This window comes from Phalacrocorax aristotelis, chromosome 8, assembly GCF_949628215.1.
Source record: "Phalacrocorax aristotelis chromosome 8, bGulAri2.1, whole genome shotgun sequence".
In the NCBI taxonomy this organism is placed as follows: domain Eukaryota; kingdom Metazoa; phylum Chordata; class Aves; order Suliformes; family Phalacrocoracidae; genus Phalacrocorax; species Phalacrocorax aristotelis.
Window position 1 is genome coordinate 36,381,004 of NC_134283.1, and position 15,318 is coordinate 36,396,321.

The 15,318-nt window shown below is 54.5% G+C and overlaps 2 protein-coding genes across 6 annotated transcripts; one reads left to right on the plus strand and one right to left on the minus strand.

Moving 5' to 3' along the window:
• Positions 1-2,188: 2,188 nt before the first annotated feature.
• SIMC1 (SUMO interacting motifs containing 1) lies at positions 2,189-10,570 on the minus strand. 4 transcript variants are annotated; one of them, XM_075102557.1, is made up of 11 exons: positions 10,446-10,570; positions 9,295-9,519; positions 7,959-8,702; positions 7,494-7,711; positions 6,683-6,752; positions 6,143-6,288; positions 5,520-5,699; positions 4,912-5,040; positions 3,775-3,931; positions 3,607-3,691; positions 2,189-2,645 (listed from the first exon to the last, which is right to left on the minus strand). In XM_075102557.1, exons 2-11 carry the CDS (start codon positions 9,304-9,306, stop codon positions 2,425-2,427), a joined length of 1,962 nt encoding a protein of 653 aa, XP_074958658.1. In that variant the 5' UTR covers positions 9,307-9,519; positions 10,446-10,570; the 3' UTR covers positions 2,189-2,424. The 4 variants fall into 4 exon arrangements, with proteins under 4 accessions (XP_074958658.1, XP_074958657.1, XP_074958655.1 ...); XM_075102556.1 differs by lacking the exon at positions 10,446-10,570 and having other exon boundaries at positions 7,494-7,714; XM_075102554.1 differs by lacking the exon at positions 10,446-10,570 and having other exon boundaries at positions 2,189-2,660; positions 9,295-9,438.
• A 20-nt stretch (positions 10,571-10,590) lies between these two features.
• On the plus strand, positions 10,591-14,384 carry THOC3 (THO complex subunit 3). Of its 2 annotated transcripts, none has more exons than XM_075102558.1 (6): positions 10,591-10,895; positions 11,367-11,523; positions 12,398-12,602; positions 12,817-13,110; positions 13,201-13,301; positions 13,636-14,384. In XM_075102558.1, the coding sequence occupies exons 1-6, from the start codon at positions 10,713-10,715 to the stop codon at positions 13,797-13,799; spliced, it is 1,104 nt and encodes a 367-aa protein (XP_074958659.1). In that variant the 5' UTR covers positions 10,591-10,712; the 3' UTR covers positions 13,800-14,384. The 2 variants fall into 2 exon arrangements, with proteins under 2 accessions (XP_074958659.1, XP_074958660.1); XM_075102559.1 differs by having other exon boundaries at positions 10,596-10,895; positions 12,949-13,110.
• Positions 14,385-15,318: the final 934 nt, after the last annotated feature.

Genomic DNA, 15,318 nt, shown 5'->3' on the forward strand with positions numbered 1-15,318 from the left:
TGGGCTGAATGCTGGTGTTTCCTGTGCTCCTAGAGTGTTAGCAGAACTAAAAGTGGTGAAATAACTCTGGTACAGGCTGTGGCTGCTGCTGCTGCTGCAGGTCATTACACAGGCTGATCTTATAGTTTAGTTTGGAAAGGCTGGGGTTAAAATGTGGGCTCTTCGTGTGATTCTCATTCTGCTTCCTGTATTTTACTCTGACATCATCTTGGGATATGATGAATGTATTGGAAAACATCCATAACTGGACCTCTTGCTGGAATGTGGTGGCTTTTCTAGTCTAATGATAGAAGTCTAACCCAGATTAGGTGCCTATCTGGAAAATACACCTGAATGAGCTTACCATGCAGAAAGAGCAGCCTTCTGGAGCAGGGAGCACTTGGAGTTTGCACTATTGGAAATGCTTCTGACTACTAATCCCAATACACACTTCCATTTTTCTCTGGATGGCTTATCCTTGGACTAGAGGGGCAATGTCATGTGGATGAATGGTTTGTTCTACATCTGGCAGTTGCAAAGATGCTTCCTAAAGAATAAGGAGCAAACCTGCAAGCCCCAGGTCAGACCCTTCCAAACACTTCTGAGCTAACTGAAGCCAGGCTTCTGGATGAGACGTTGCTGTGTAGCAAGCACCAGGTCTTCAGCGTGTGCAGCACTGGTGTCACCGAAATTGGGAATAAACATTGTAACACCAGTGTAGTGTTAAAAGGCAGGCATTCTTTATTTGCGGTGACAGATGCATGGGGGATCCGGATGCAGGGGGATCGCTCCTCCTAACGTCAGATCTCTTTGTGCCAGTTAAGTCCATGCTTCATATACATATTCATTAGCTTTCTGATAAAAGATATACATATTCAGGCATTATTTGCACATGCCTATTGGTGTCTCCGGGTGGTGGTCGTCAGGGGTCTCTGCATGAAGGACATACTCTTCCTCCCTGTGTCTGCTAGTTAACCCTTGTTTTCACACAAACTTGGTTCTGAGATTACGTACGTACTGCCCTTGAGGGGTGGCCTGTTCTGGTTTAGTGTCTGCTCTGCAGTTCCTTATCTTTATGGCTCTGAATGTCTGCTTTAAGGCCAAATGTAATTGTGACTTTGTTTAGGTACTTTGAATCTTGAGGCCTCTTTGACTCCCTAAAGCAACAAGGTTTTGTCATCGTGCAGGCTGTTCTTGTTTCGGCTACCTCCTTATCTTGGCTAAATTTCGGCTCCAGGTCCCAGCCTTAGTTGAGCTACAGTAGACTATTAGTAACTCCCAACCATTTATACCCTGAATCATTACTACCTAAAAGTGAGGCTTTAGTTTAATCTTTAAAACAGAGGTTTGGACCCTAAGCACTAGGAGTGAGGGTTTTGGATCTAAAAATTAGGCTCTGAGTCTGAAAGGAGAGGCGTTCTGACAGAAACACATTATCTATTGCATTAATGATTAAAGAATACACTGATTGTCCCCAGACTTAATGTTCAGTTGGATGATATAGCAGCATCCGTGTTTGGTTAACTTCATTGCCCTGGTTACACTGGGACTACTCCATTCCTGGCCATGACTGTGCTCATCAATGCTCCTAGGCTCTGGTCTCCTCATTAGGACCCTGCCAAGCATTGCCTACTGCAGGGGCAGATAAAGGTGTGGTGGGCAGCTACAGGAGTCTTTCTCCCACTCCCAGCCCTGTTGGTTCTGAACTGTCTGAGGAGACCTTCTGTAGAAATGCCTAATTGCTCTCTGACCTCAGTTGTGATCTGAATTGATGCCGGCGTATTTGAATTCAATATTCTTCATCATAACACATATGCTTGCCTGCACCACAGACACTTCAGTGCATTCTGGAAGAGGCACAACCTTTTTAGCTGATGCTGCTTTGCAGTCTTCCCTCTTGCCATGCTAATCACCTTGGGCAAAGACATGCAGATGTATTTGATTAGGAACAGAAACTTCCTCCTGAGGGCTGACCAGCATGGCTTGGGGATCTCTGCACTGTGAATGTCCCCACTGCAGCCCACACCTGCTTTTTTTCTTAAATATTAACCCCTTTTCCTAAATATTGAACATGGGTTTTTGGCATTTTACTTACTGTGCAAACCATCAGAGTTTATGCCTCTGTTAGTCTAATGCTCTCCTGAGGTATAGCTGACAGAGCTCTGCACTTCCTCTGGGCAGAGCTGGCACCAAGATGGAGAAGTCTCAGCAAATATGAAGATAATTTATTTTTTAAAAGTGTACAAAGTGCCTTGTAAAACTGTAGGGTGAGGCAAGTCTGAAAGGAAATTCTGAGACCATGTGAACCGGATGTTTTTCCAAAGAAATGTGTAAGCAAACCCACATGATATATGACACTTGAGGCTGCAGCATGAGATGGGGGTTTTGATGGAGTTTTACAGAAGAAATTAAGCAATTTGTGCCCCTGCGTAGTGGTGGTCTCCATCAGGTAGCAGTGACAATGAAGAACAATTCTTGAAGCATGCACAATTTCTCCATGATCTGCAGGGGAAAAGGCTGCCCCAGGACCTGCTGCATTCGGCTGATGAAGTCCTCTATCTTCAGTTGAATGTCTAGATGGCTGATGTCATCACTGTCCTGGAGCTTGGGCTTGGCTTTCTGAATGATCAAGTCTATCCGGTCGTTGAGTGAACTCCGCAAGTGCTCTGCAAGAGGAAATGCTGGTGGGGAGAGGCAACACACAGTGGGTTGCCTGACCTGTTCAGGGACAGATCACAGTCTGCTGCAGGTGAGGAGCAGTTGGGAACTGTGCTGATCCTCTCATGGTTATCCTTGATGCTTCTGCACAGGACTAGCCTGGTGGAGGAAGGTACTCTCCCCTCCTGGAGCTCAGACTGCACGGGAGAGAGCACCCAAGTAACAGGGAGGGGGCAGGGCATGTAGCATTCTTTTCTCCTGTGTTAGTGGCAGACTGGACAGCTGTCCAGCTGCAAAGGAGAGACTCTAAAGAGCTTAACAGTGATCATCTAGAGCTTTGGGGAGAATAACACTCTATGCACACATGATGGTGGGTTCCTCTGTATTCTTCCAGAAGAGCCTTAACCCTGGGCTAAAGCAGCTGAAGTTGGGAAGAGACTTCAGGAATTTTCTGGTAAAACAACTTTAGGGAATTTTAGGGAGTGTTTTGTGACTATGCCACTCTCCTGGTGTCAGAAGCACTGCTCCTTCCATGGTTACTGTGGGTGGTGGTTCTTGCCCAGTCTACTAAGTGCTGAGTGTGTCCTGGCTTTGCCATCCCTTTGACTTCTGCTTTTTCTCCTAAACCACCCTATTCTTCCAGCCACTGTGTGTGCAACTTAGACTATAGTGCATACAAAGCGCCCCTAGTGTACTTCTCACTGCTGGGATTGGTCCTTTAGGAAGTAGGCTATTTCTTAGGGGCTAAACTTGGCAAAGTAGGTTGGGTGCTCTGCTTGATGCAACATCAATTCTTTGCTCTGACTGCTAGGAATAGTTACTAGCATGGATGGAGGAACATTATCTTTCTAAGACTCAGTGGCTGTGAGTTCAAGAGTGATGAGAAGAGAGGACGAAGGGTACTTCGGCTGTTCTACTGCAGCCTCTTGATGAGATCGTGTTTGTTAAGGCCAGACACAGGCTGCTTACCCAGTATTACATTTTGGTAACTCATTAGCAGCAAACTCAAGTACTGCAGCATCTCATCCCATCTTTGCCACGTTTCTGTTTCATCCTACGATAGGAAAGATAGTATTTGGTGGTTAGAAGAGGTTTTCTCAGGAGAAAACAAGGCAAAGGAGAGGTTGGACTGGATACCTGGTATTGCAGCAGCACAGAGGAGTGGCTCACGAAGTACAGGATCTTGGCCAGAGACAAGGGCAAGGTTGTAGGCACATCGCAACTATGCTGAAACAACAGCTCTAGCAGTTTGCAGCGCAGGAGCTGGCTCTCCATGGTGTTTAAGAAAGCTTCCCTGGAAGACAAAGGGATTTACTCTGGGGGAGACTGCACAGCCTGACCAGGGACAACTGCTCTAGCATGTTGCTGGTGTCCTCCTGGTGCTGATGTGGTACAGGGGCTGCCTAGCAGGGCAGTGGAAGGAAAACCACTAGATGTGATAGACCTTTGTTATGCAGTTTGGCCAAGGACATGTTTATGTCCTTAGGTCTGACCTGTGGCAACTCAAGGTTGGTACGGTCTGTGAAGCAAGCTTAGCTGCTTCACTTCACCCTGCCCAGCAGCCTGTGCAGAAGTTACCCATTCCTGCTGACTTGCATGGAGCACAGCCACGCAAGTGTGAAGTGGAGTCAGAGGCCAACTGGATCTAGGAGATCTGTCCTGAGAAGAGTGATAACTTGGCTAGAGTCAGTTTGGCTTGATTAGACCTGGTACATGCTCAGAGAGAGCTCTCCTAAAAGGGTCCAAAAGGGCTGCTGGCTGGGGCTGGCAACACGGGTTTGAAATGTCTGGGGTCTACTGGTATCATATCTATGCCAGAGCCAGTCAGGCCCTTGTGCTTTGGCTTCAGATACTGCGTTTCTTAGAGAAGCAAACAAAAGTATGTCCAGGCAAAGCTGCAAGAACTGCATCATATTTCTGATAAGCTCCTCAGTTTCCCCTGGGAATCAGTGATGTGTTTGTCAGTACTCGAGCATGTTGAATCAGAATGCTGCTTTTCAGACCCTCTTCACAGTTTTAAGGTCCTGCAACCCTAACAAGTAGGAGAATCAACTTTTCTCAGCAACACATGAGCTGGGGAGATGTGTTCACAGCTGGTGATGTTCTATCTCTATGGGATCTGTCAGTCTAACAGCCATTTATTTGCTGGCTGGGTCATAAATGAGCCTGTCTTTCTATACCCTGTCGTACTTTATGCATCCAGACTTGTATGTAAATCGGGAATAACACTATTGCTCACACAGGCAGATGCTGCCTTGCACATGTTTGTCTCACCTTTGGCTCCTCAGGGGAATATTCAGTATAAATGGGAATATCACATCTGCAATCTTACAGGAGCTGCAGTTGGGAGATTTGTCCACTTCCACTGCAATGGACAACAGCCGCTGGAGCAGGAGCATCACCCTAGGTTAGAGAGACAGTCAACACGAGGGGACACTACCCCTCAGCTTGCAGTGTAAAGCAGTGGGGATGGCACCTAGTTCAGCCTCATGCCTTACAGTGAGGGACATAAGGGAATGTAGCAGGCTGGATTTGGTGTCTCTTCGTCAGATTCAAAAGCCACCCTCTTGGAAGCGGAGTTAATCCCCAGGTGGGCCCTCAGGAGGTCTCGGTAGCTGTACTGAGCATTGATGAAGGAGGATGGGGCAGCCTGGGCTGTGGGCCAAGAGCTCCAGCCTTATGCTACATGTAAGAGGAAGATGCTTACTGCGCCAGTTTCCTACTAGATAAGGAAGTCTCTTTCTCACCAAGTGTATGTCTACCCCTAAGGAGAACTTCAGATACAGCCTGGCTTCCCTGACCTGACAGGGAGAGACTCTGGCTTCTCCCTGACTTGGGCCCCATGATACAGTTGGCAGGGAGTCAGTACTTCTGGGACTTACTTCTGGGCAAAGAAAGCTGGTGGAGCCACCTCTGCCTGGTCATTGCTGGCTGGCCATGGTGCAGATGAGCTGCGTTCAGCCCTTGCTTCTGCTGAAGAGGATGTAATCTGTTGCTGCTGCTCCTGGAGCTGGGAGAACCCAACTCCTGTAACTGCTGCGACCAACCATTCAACCACTTCCCTGGGACAGAAACAGGAACATTAGCAGGGACAGGCCTGGTTTTGCTGCATTCTGACCTCTAGATCTACTTGGGAAGCCCCTGAGGATGGAAGATTACGTCCCTCCTGCTTGGACAGGCTAGGGAGTAGCTGTTGAGCAGCAGATTTATACGCTTGTCAACCAGACTGCCACCTTCTCAGTCCTGTCCTGAGCAATGCAAACCTGACATTGTTCCTGGGAAAAGCCCATTAGGTTGCAGCTGGAAATGCCTTGCATCATCTCTGCTCATTTGCTTTTGTAAACCTGTGCCTCTTCTTTATATTTGGGCCCTACACTGCCCCCTGCCTCCCAAGCTTTTTTCCTGGGAAGTCGGATAGTCTGACCTGGAGTCTCAACAAGTGTTCCCTGAGCCCCTGCCTCTCAGCATCTGGGTAGAGAATAGGGGAGGAGGAGGCATCCCTTACTTGACATTGCTGAAGCACATGTCACATGAAAGCACTTTCTTGGCAATTGACTTCTGCAGCATGCGCAATCTCAGGTTCTGCTGGAAGTCGTCCTCCAGGGTCTGCACCACGTACTGCAGGAAGAGGAGCCAGCCAGGGGGCTTCTCCTGTGGGCAGATGGAGACAGTATGAACCTGGCAGAACTGCAGGGCAAGGAACACCATGAAATTTGGCTGTCTTGGGAGTGGGCTGATGTACATGCTTGGCTGGACCTGCTCTACCATTGCACTAGAGCTATGGCCCACAGAGGCTTTGTCTGTTGCTGTGTCTTCCTCAGAGGAGACAACCTGCCTACAGCTTTGCAGCAGCTTAGGGAGCACCACAGATAAAAGCAGGAGACCCAACTGGCATTTGCTGCCCTCAGCAGCTGCAATAAAACTGCATGTTACACTGGCCCATTCTACAGCAGAGCATGGCCATGAGGCCCTGGGGCAATGATTACCCTCAGGCACCATGTACTGGATGATCCCTGCCTGATGTGACACATGCGGTGCGAAGTACCTGGTCCTCCATGATGTATTTCAGCAGTGTCCAGTCCCATCCCACTGTGGCAGCGTTGGCTGGATGGAGCCTGCAAGGACAGCACTGTCCATTTTTGCTGAACGGTGTGACCATCTGCTTGGGGGCACAGCAACCCTGGCCCCACCTTGCTCAGGGGCCTGCCCTGCCTTCTCCTCTCCAGCTTTTCCTTCTCCCTTTCTCCTCCTCTGACCACATTCATTTTTTGGAAGCACCTGATTGGGGCTGTACTCCATGGAGACCATTGGTACTCCTGGGCCTGTGGCCTCACAAAACACTGTGACTCTCTGTAGGAACCCTGAGGGCAGTGGGGGAACCACTCCAGCCACTGCTATAGCCCAGGGAAGGCGTTTCTGCCATGTCATAGCAGTGAAGAATGAGATCTGCTCTTCAGGAGCAAGGCAAACACACTCCTCTGTCCTAGAGAGCTCTGTGGTATCACAGGCCATCCATCCCTGCACTATGTGGGCTTGCTACTAAACAATTAAAGCATGCTTATTATATAGTTGGAGCTGCTTTCTTTCTTGTCTCAGCATTCCCTGCCTCTCTCACCCCCTTCTCCATCTGCTTGGGGGTTTAGTGGCTGTTGTCTGGGCCAGCAATGGTTCTGACCCACCCTCAGACAGTCCAAGGTGTGCCTGTGCTAATAACAAGAGGCAGGAGTGGGAGGATCATCCTGAATTATAGGGGATACCGCTCCCTGTTCTGTGGGTGAGGACCATGGGGAATAACCTTTAGGGCCCCCGGGAGAACCTAGCCAGCCCCAGGGCACCATGGCAAAGGGAACACGTACATTTGGATCTTCATCAGCAGCATGTAGGTGTCCTTCAGGATCTCCCCTTGGTGGGGGTTCAACAGGATCTGTCTTATCAGGTGGGAGATGATTTCTTTGGGGGGACAGTGCTGGTGGGAGACAAACTCACTGAGGAAGTCCAAGGTGCCCTCCAGGAAGTTCTCCTCCATGGTGGTGCGCACCATGCTCAGCTTTCCGCTGGGGATGAGCTTAGGTTTCTGCTGCATGCAAGGCAAGGCAAGGCAATGGGTGAAAGCTGGCTTGCCCCAAAACAAAGGAACCCAGCTGTGACACGGGGCCCACCCTGAAGGGAGCTGCAATAAACAGAGATCTTAATTGCCTGGCAAAGCTTCCCCCAAAAGGGAGAGTAGAGCAGGGGCTGCGCCTGCTCCATCCTCTACCGCAGGGGCTGCTCTGAGCCGGCTCTGTCTGGGCTTGGCAGCAGCTGCTCTGAACCCCATTTACCTGCTGTGCTTCCCTGTTGGGTGCTACGCCTTGGAGAAAGAGGTGCTGGACTCCGCTCCTCCTGAAATAGTGCAGTTTGTTCAGCCAGGCCTTGCTGTCAGCTTTGGTCCTGGCTGGTGTCTTTTGCTGGATTGCTTCTAGTGGTGGTAAATTGCCTGCTTCCAGGAAAGGCCCTTGGGCCTTCCCTGGGCCTGTGGGGATAGGTGGGACAGGGGTCAGCCTTGGGGACAGCTCCCTTTGCTGGCAGAGGTGGGGAGTCTCTTCCTCCGGGCCACCAGCTCTCCAGCTGCTGCTGCTGTCCAGACTGGAGGGGGATGGGGACAGCAGGTCCGAGTCCAGCTGCACACTGGCTAGGGAGCCCAAGTCACTGTTAAAAGTGGTGGTGCTGCAATTCTGCTCTGGGCTGCAGGAAGAGCTGTGGCAGCTGGAGGCAGGAGAGAAGCAGCTCCAGTTCTCCGCACTTTCTGCTGTGTCCATGGTGGCACCAGGCTCCGCAGGAGCACTGTGCCAGGGTACTGCAGGGCTCAACCCTGCCATTGCCTCTGTTTCTTGCGCTGTGGTGGAGCAGAGCTGGGGATGGGACGTGTGTGCTGCCGGGGCATCAAGCGCCTGCCTGGGGTCCTGGTCAGCCCAGCTGGCAGCGTGGGGAGGGCTGCATGTGTCCTCCGTCAGGTCAATGATGGTGAGGCTGCTCCACGGTGCCGGGTCTGTGCTGATGTCCTCACAAGTCAGGTCAATGATCTCCTGTGGGGACAGAGGGGCCAGTGCTGCAGTGAAGGTGGCACCTGGGTGCCTTGGTCCTCCCCCACCAGTGACTTATGCTATGGTGGCACTGTTGCTGCAGCCTAAGGGGGAAAAGGGGCTCATTGGCACCAGCCCAGGAAGAGAAACCAAGGGCAAAGGCCCCACGGCCTAGCCAAGGGCATGGGGCAGCCTCTGTGGTTGCAGCCCCAAGCTCTAGTGTTGGCCTGCCCTGGCAGCATGGCTGAGCCTGAGCCTGACCTGAGCTCTTCTTCCCTGTTCCTGGCAGGGGCAAACCCCCCGCACCCCCTGGGTCTTCTTATGGCAAACGGCTGTGTCCTCTGCCTCAAACACCTCTGGCCTTGGCCCAGAACAGGCCTGGCTACTTGCTCAGCTCCCTCCTGGGATGGGGGAATGCCAGCCCTGCTGGGGTGCATGGGGAGGGCAAGAAGAACGAAGTGAGCACTCCTATCCCCCGTCCCCAGGGCCTCCTGCCTGGCACGGGCAGCAACAGCACCGGATCCAAACCTCAGCACCCCTGCTGTGGCGCAACCTCACCCACTACACAGACACATGCGGTGGGGAACAGAGCTACCTTCACATCCATGGTACCAAGCCAGAGCTACAGCAGCCCTGAGGCTTCAGGGACTCCCATCCAGGACTTGTTGGGCAATGCAGCACCCAGAGCTCCAAGGGTGCGCCTGTCTGAGGGGCAGCAGGAGCAGGCAGGGGAAAGCAGATGTGTCCGCACTGCTGGCAGGCAGGACACGGCACTTCACAGGATCTTGACGTGCCCAGGAGCAGTCAAAGCCTGTTTGCTCTTGGGGGGGGGGAAAAAAAAACAAACAAAAAAACAAAACACACAAAACCAAAACCCAAACCCTCAGCATCTCAAAGCAGGAACATGTTTTGCGGACAATTTAAATCCACTTTTTTTTCCACTGACTCAGACCTGCCACCTTTCCCAAGGAGGGGCCGCAGGTAGCCTCAGGGGGTGGCAAAGCCCAGCATGCCTTGCATGCTCTGGGCAGCCGGTGGAGCCTAGTAGGGCTGGAGACTGCCCTGGCTTCAGCTGGCCCCGCCGCACCGGGTGCCGCAGAACTGCCGGTGTTTGAAAAGCACATCAGAACCGGAGCCAACGGTGGCCGGTGTGGGGAGCAGACAGGCCGCTCCGCCCCGCCCAAGGCTGTGCCTCTCCGGAGGCCTCATGCCCTGAACCGCTGCTGCACCGGCCCATCGTCCCCTAGTCCGCGGGCGGCCCAGGTGAGGGGGCAGCGGCCGTCCCGCCACGGGCCGGGTTGGACCCCCCGGGGAGCTGCACCCTGGAGGGTGCCCGGGGGCTGAGCCCCAGCGGGCCGGGACCCACCTCGACGTGCGGCTGGGTGACCAAGGCCCTCCGTGGCTGGGGGCCGGGAGACGCGCTTGGAGACCAGGTCTATGCTGGCGGGAGGTGGCCGAGGGGACCCCAGCCCTCCCGGGGGAGGTCCTTGGTAGATGTGGCTGGGGGCCAGGACTGTCCTGTAAGGGACGTAACCGAGGGGGCCGGGAACACGGGCCCACCGCTCCCGGTATACCGCGCCACGCCCATCCGCGACCCTCGAGGCTTCCTGTCCCCGCGCGGCTCCCGTCCCCTCCCGCGCCTCCGGCCGCGACGGAACCGCTGCCATCTTTGTGAGGGGCAGGCGGCGCGCGCGGCGGGAGGCCCCACCGCCCCGCCCCGCCCCACCCTGGGGGCCGCCGACTCACCGCGGTGGGCGGCGGGGGGCTGCAGCGACCGCGGAGTGGTGGTGAGCCGCCGCCCTCAGAGTCCCAGTCCGTTCTGAGGAGAACGCTGTCGGCCATCTTGGCAGCGGGCGGCGGCTCCGCCCCCCACGGGCCGGCGGCGGGAGCGGCGGCGGTGGCAGCGCTCGGTCTGGGGGCCGGGCCGGTGGAAGCTGCGTCAGTCGCGGCGGCAGGGCGGGGCAGGGGCGGCGGTGGCGGTGGCCGCCCCGGTCGCGGCGCGTCGCCGCCGTCATGGCGCTGTCGCCCTACGTGCAGGCCATGCAGGAGCTGTTCCGCGCCAACACGCGGAGCCGCGAATTCCCGGCCCACGGCGCCAAGGTGCATTCGGTGGCCTGGAGCTGCTGCGGGCGCCGCCTAGCCTCCGGCTCCTTCGACAAGACCGCCAGCGTCTTCCTCCTCGAGAAAGATCGGCTGGTGAGTTCCTCCAGCACCGGTTCGGTACCGGGCCCCGCGGGGCACCTGGAGCGGCCGTTCAGGCCGGTACCGGGACACCCCGGGAGCCCTTGGGCTGGGACTGGTGATTCGGGCCGGTACAAGCCCCCTGGGCCCGGATGCTCAGGTAGCTCCAACCGGGAGCTGGCCCCGGTGGTCAGTACCAGGCCTGAAAGCGGGGATTTGGGTCTGTACTGGGAGAGGAGCGTCGCCAAGGCCGATGCTGGGGCCAGGGAGCCGAGACTGGAGCTGGTGCCTGGGTGGGGAGGTGGGGAGTGCTCCTCCATCCCGGCCGGGCGTGGGTGGGGAGTGTGACCGAAATGGCGGTGGGGCACCGGGCTGGGCTCCCGCCCCATCCAGTAACCAGCAGAGGAGCAGGGTACATCATACCAGGGCAGGGGGCAGGTAGAGCTGGGCTCATCCCTCCCATGAATGGCTGTCCTCTCTCTCCAGGTGAAGGAGAACAACTACCGGGGCCACGGGGACAGTGTGGATCAACTCTGCTGGCACCCCAGCAACCCTGACCTCTTTGTCACAGCATCTGGGGACAAAACCATCCGCATCTGGGACGTCCGCACCACAAAGTGCATCGCCACTGTCAATACCAAAGGTGAGTCCCTGCATTCCTGGGAGGGCTGTTGGGTCTTGGCGGAACTTCTGCGTGGGACCTGTCTGCAGTGGCAGGGTCCTTTGGACCCTTGTTGTAGGTGTTGGTGATTTGGGCGTCTTTGCTGACTGCTTCTTTATCCTTGTGTTGCACTCATCCGTAAGGAGCAGCAGTGAACATGAGGGCTGATTTACTTTGGTGTCAGGACTGGAGAAACTACTGAAATACAATGCTGGCTGCTGAAATGTCCCGTGTACTTGTGTCTGGAGTCTGTGGACTGCAAGACTGGAGACTGGGGAAAGGCATGTTTGCAGAGAGCCGTGGCAGAAGTAAAAGTTTTCTTGGATTCAGAAAGAAATTGTTCAAATTCATGGGCTGGTTAACCCAGATACCCTTGGAAATCTCCAATTTTGAATTGTTGGGGCTGGAAACGGCATTGTAAAGTGACAAACAGAAACCTGCTTTGTTCATACTGTTTTTCGTATGTATTTATTGTTGGCTTCTGCTTTTTCTGGACCTTGAAGATCACTGGGTTAAGAGGGTCTTTGAGCCGATCTTGTTTGGTGGTTGCTGTGGTCCCATCTTGGCTGAAATGGGAAGGGCAGTGATGAGATGACAGGGAGCGTAGTTGTGTTGGCTTGAAGCTGTAGTTCTGTTAAGTTTAAGTTTCAGTAACTATGTATTTGCTGGACAGCTACTGTATATGGCTTGTGTGTTAGACTGCAGACCTGGCAGCCTTTCCCATTTGGGAGTGGTTTGGAGTTAGTGGAGCAGATTGTGGCCTTGGATCAGGAATACAAGCTGCCTGCCTGCTTAATTCATGGCTGCTGTGAATTGTTGGGTGAAAGCAGGACCCACTGCCTTTCTGTCCCTGCAGGGGAGAACATCAACATCTGTTGGAGCCCTGATGGACAGACCATCGCAGTGGGGAACAAGGATGATGTGGTCACTTTCATTGATGCTAAGACGCATCGCTCCAAAGCTGAGGAACAGTTCAAGTTTGAGGTGAATGAGATCTCCTGGAACAATGATAACAACATGTTCTTCCTCACTAATGGGAATGGCTGCATCAACATCCTCAGGTAGGTGCTCTTGACAGCGGGTGGGCAGGGTATCTGGGCTGGCTGTGGCAGACATCAGTCTGGAAGTGCCTTTGCTGCTTTTGGGGAACCTGAGTCCCACACGCCAGCGATTCCCAGCCCTCTGGTGGGAACAAACTTGTCAGGAGCTGAGGTTGCCCCAGTTCTGGGCTGGGCTCCCTGAGAGTGACCCTGATGCTTTGCCTCATTCACTCAGCACTCAAGGTTTCCAAGAGCGTGGCTGTGCACCAGCTTGGTTTGTTTACAGTCCCAGTCCCAAACCTGCCCTGCTTGTAGACGAGCCCTATGCTCCTTCACTGCTTCCTGCCCTCTTCCTTCATCTCTGCAGCTACCCAGAGCTGAAGCCCATTCAGTCCATCAATGCTCATCCTTCAAACTGCATCTGCATCAAGTTTGATCCCATGGGGAAGTACTTTGCCACAGGCAGTGCTGATGCGTTAGTCAGCCTCTGGGATGTGGATGAACTGGTGTGTGTGAGGTGCTTCTCAAGGTAGGTCGTGCTGTCCCGAAGCTGTTTGCCTTCCCTCTGCAGTGATGGTGCAGGATGTGGCTCACTGTCAGCTTTGCTCTGTTACTGCAGGCTTGACTGGCCTGTGCGAACGCTGAGCTTTAGCCACGATGGGAAGATGCTGGCATCAGCGTCAGAAGATCACTTCATTGACATTGCAGAGGTGGAGACAGGTAACGTTTTCCTTTTGGGGAACACCAAGGAGGGAGTTGGATGGAGAAGTGCTGGTGGAGCTGGGACGGTAGTGGGAGTATCCGTCTGCTAAGGAAGAGCTTGGCTGTGCAGAGCAGAGCACCAAGAGGGGGAGCCTCTGCCTCGTTAGTCTGTGGTAGACATGTGTCATGTCTGTGCCTTGTCACCAGGTGATTAAAAGGCGCTGAAGCAGCGTTTGTTCCTCCTCTGCCCTGTGCAGAAGAAGTAGATGCTTGGCTCTGGTGTGTGCTATGGAGCAGCATGCAATGGAGGGCCGGAGGCTCTTCAGGCTGACATGGCCCCTTTTCCGTGCAGGAGAGAAGCTCTGGGAGGTGCAGTGCGAGTCCCCCACGTTCACAGTGGCCTGGCACCCGAAGAGGCCACTGCTGGCCTTCGCCTGTGATGACAAAGATGGCAAATACGACAGCAGCCGGGAAGCAGGCACCGTCAAGCTCTTTGGGCTCCCCAATGACTCCTAATGAAACCACACTGAGGGAGGCAACGCTTCCCTGCTCTCGGGGATGGGATAGTGCTTAGTATAGGACAGGGTAAGGAGATGGCTCCCCTCTTTGCCTGCCTGGCAGTGCTGTGACCTTTGGCTCAGCTGGGTGTGTACTGCTCTCGGAACATTTATAAAAGAACCGGCTTGTGTGCTGGGGAGGATGGGAGGCGATGCTAGCAGAGCCCCTCTCGCTGTCTTCGGGCTGCCACCGCCTCCTCTCTGGGGCATGGGGAGCTTGTTCCAAAGGCAAGTGGCCAAAGAAAGTCAGTCACTGAAGGTCACTGCTGAGGAGCCTCTTGAGAGAGGAGCTCCAGGCTCCCCAGCAGTGGTAAGTTGTGTGACTGTCCCCTTCTGCCCAACAGCCTGATGGCAAGGGCAGCCCTGGGAGCACAGCCTGTCCCTTCCCCTCCCAGACACCCTGTGTTCCGTCCCCTCACTGGGGCAGCAAGGTGAGGGTGAGGGGATACGAGCTGGGGGATGTTTCCCCAGCTGGGGCTTTTCTTGGTTTTTTATGTGTGGTGTTTTTTTTTTTTAATTTTGATAAATCCTCTTCTGTAACAAAGGTGCCTGTGGCTGCTGTGGGGGCAGAAGGGGGGCAGTGCTGAGCACCCCTCCCTTCCCCTGCCTCCTTCCCCTTGGCCAAGGGCTGTCCCCCTTGTCCCCACCGACTGTCCCTGTCTCTTGTCCTGTGCTGTCACCTCACCAGGGGGCGCTGCGCCCCTACGCTGGGGACAAGCGACACCAGGGACACTGCGCGGAGGATGGGGACGGCTGCAGGGACCTGCCCCAGACTCGTAGCACGGCTCTCACCTGGCAGCGCCGTGCATGGATGGAGCAGGGCCGTGGCCCCAGCAGAAGACGCCACCTGTCCAACACCACAGCCACCGGCCCCAAGCAGAGCCCTTCTCTGCGTCCTTGCCAGGGCTTCCACGTCCCTGCTCTGCAGGGAGAGCTGTGGAGCTTTCTTCCCTCTGCACACTGGGTCACAGGGGAGATGGTCACCACAGAGGAGGTGTGAGCACAGCCTGCCTGTGATGGAGACCTTACCTGGAAGAACTCTATCATTTCCTACCCTAATATTTTCTTCTGACAGAAGCTTTTCCAGGTGACTATTCTGCTGATGCCACCTGGGTAACAGCTGAGATCTTTGCTGGTAAATGATAGCAAATCAGTTGAAACTGAGGCTGGCCCTGGACGGAGCCCTCCAGGGCTGTGCCAAGCCTGGGCACTATCAGGGGCCCTGCCGCGCTGTGGGGCACAAGGTGCCCCATTGCCCACGACTTGCCCATAGCCTCGTGCCCCTGCTCTTGGGCGGCAGAAGGCTGTGACCCACCAGAAACAGCCATTGTACCCCAGGGGTATTCCCAGTCATTCTGTGAGGGGAGCCCCAGAGTCAGTCCCAGAAGCCCCCTGCCCACCAGCACCCATTCCTTTTACTCTGTCCCCAGGCCCGGAGAGGGTGCCTGCAGGGTGGACACACGGTTGTCCACAGGAGG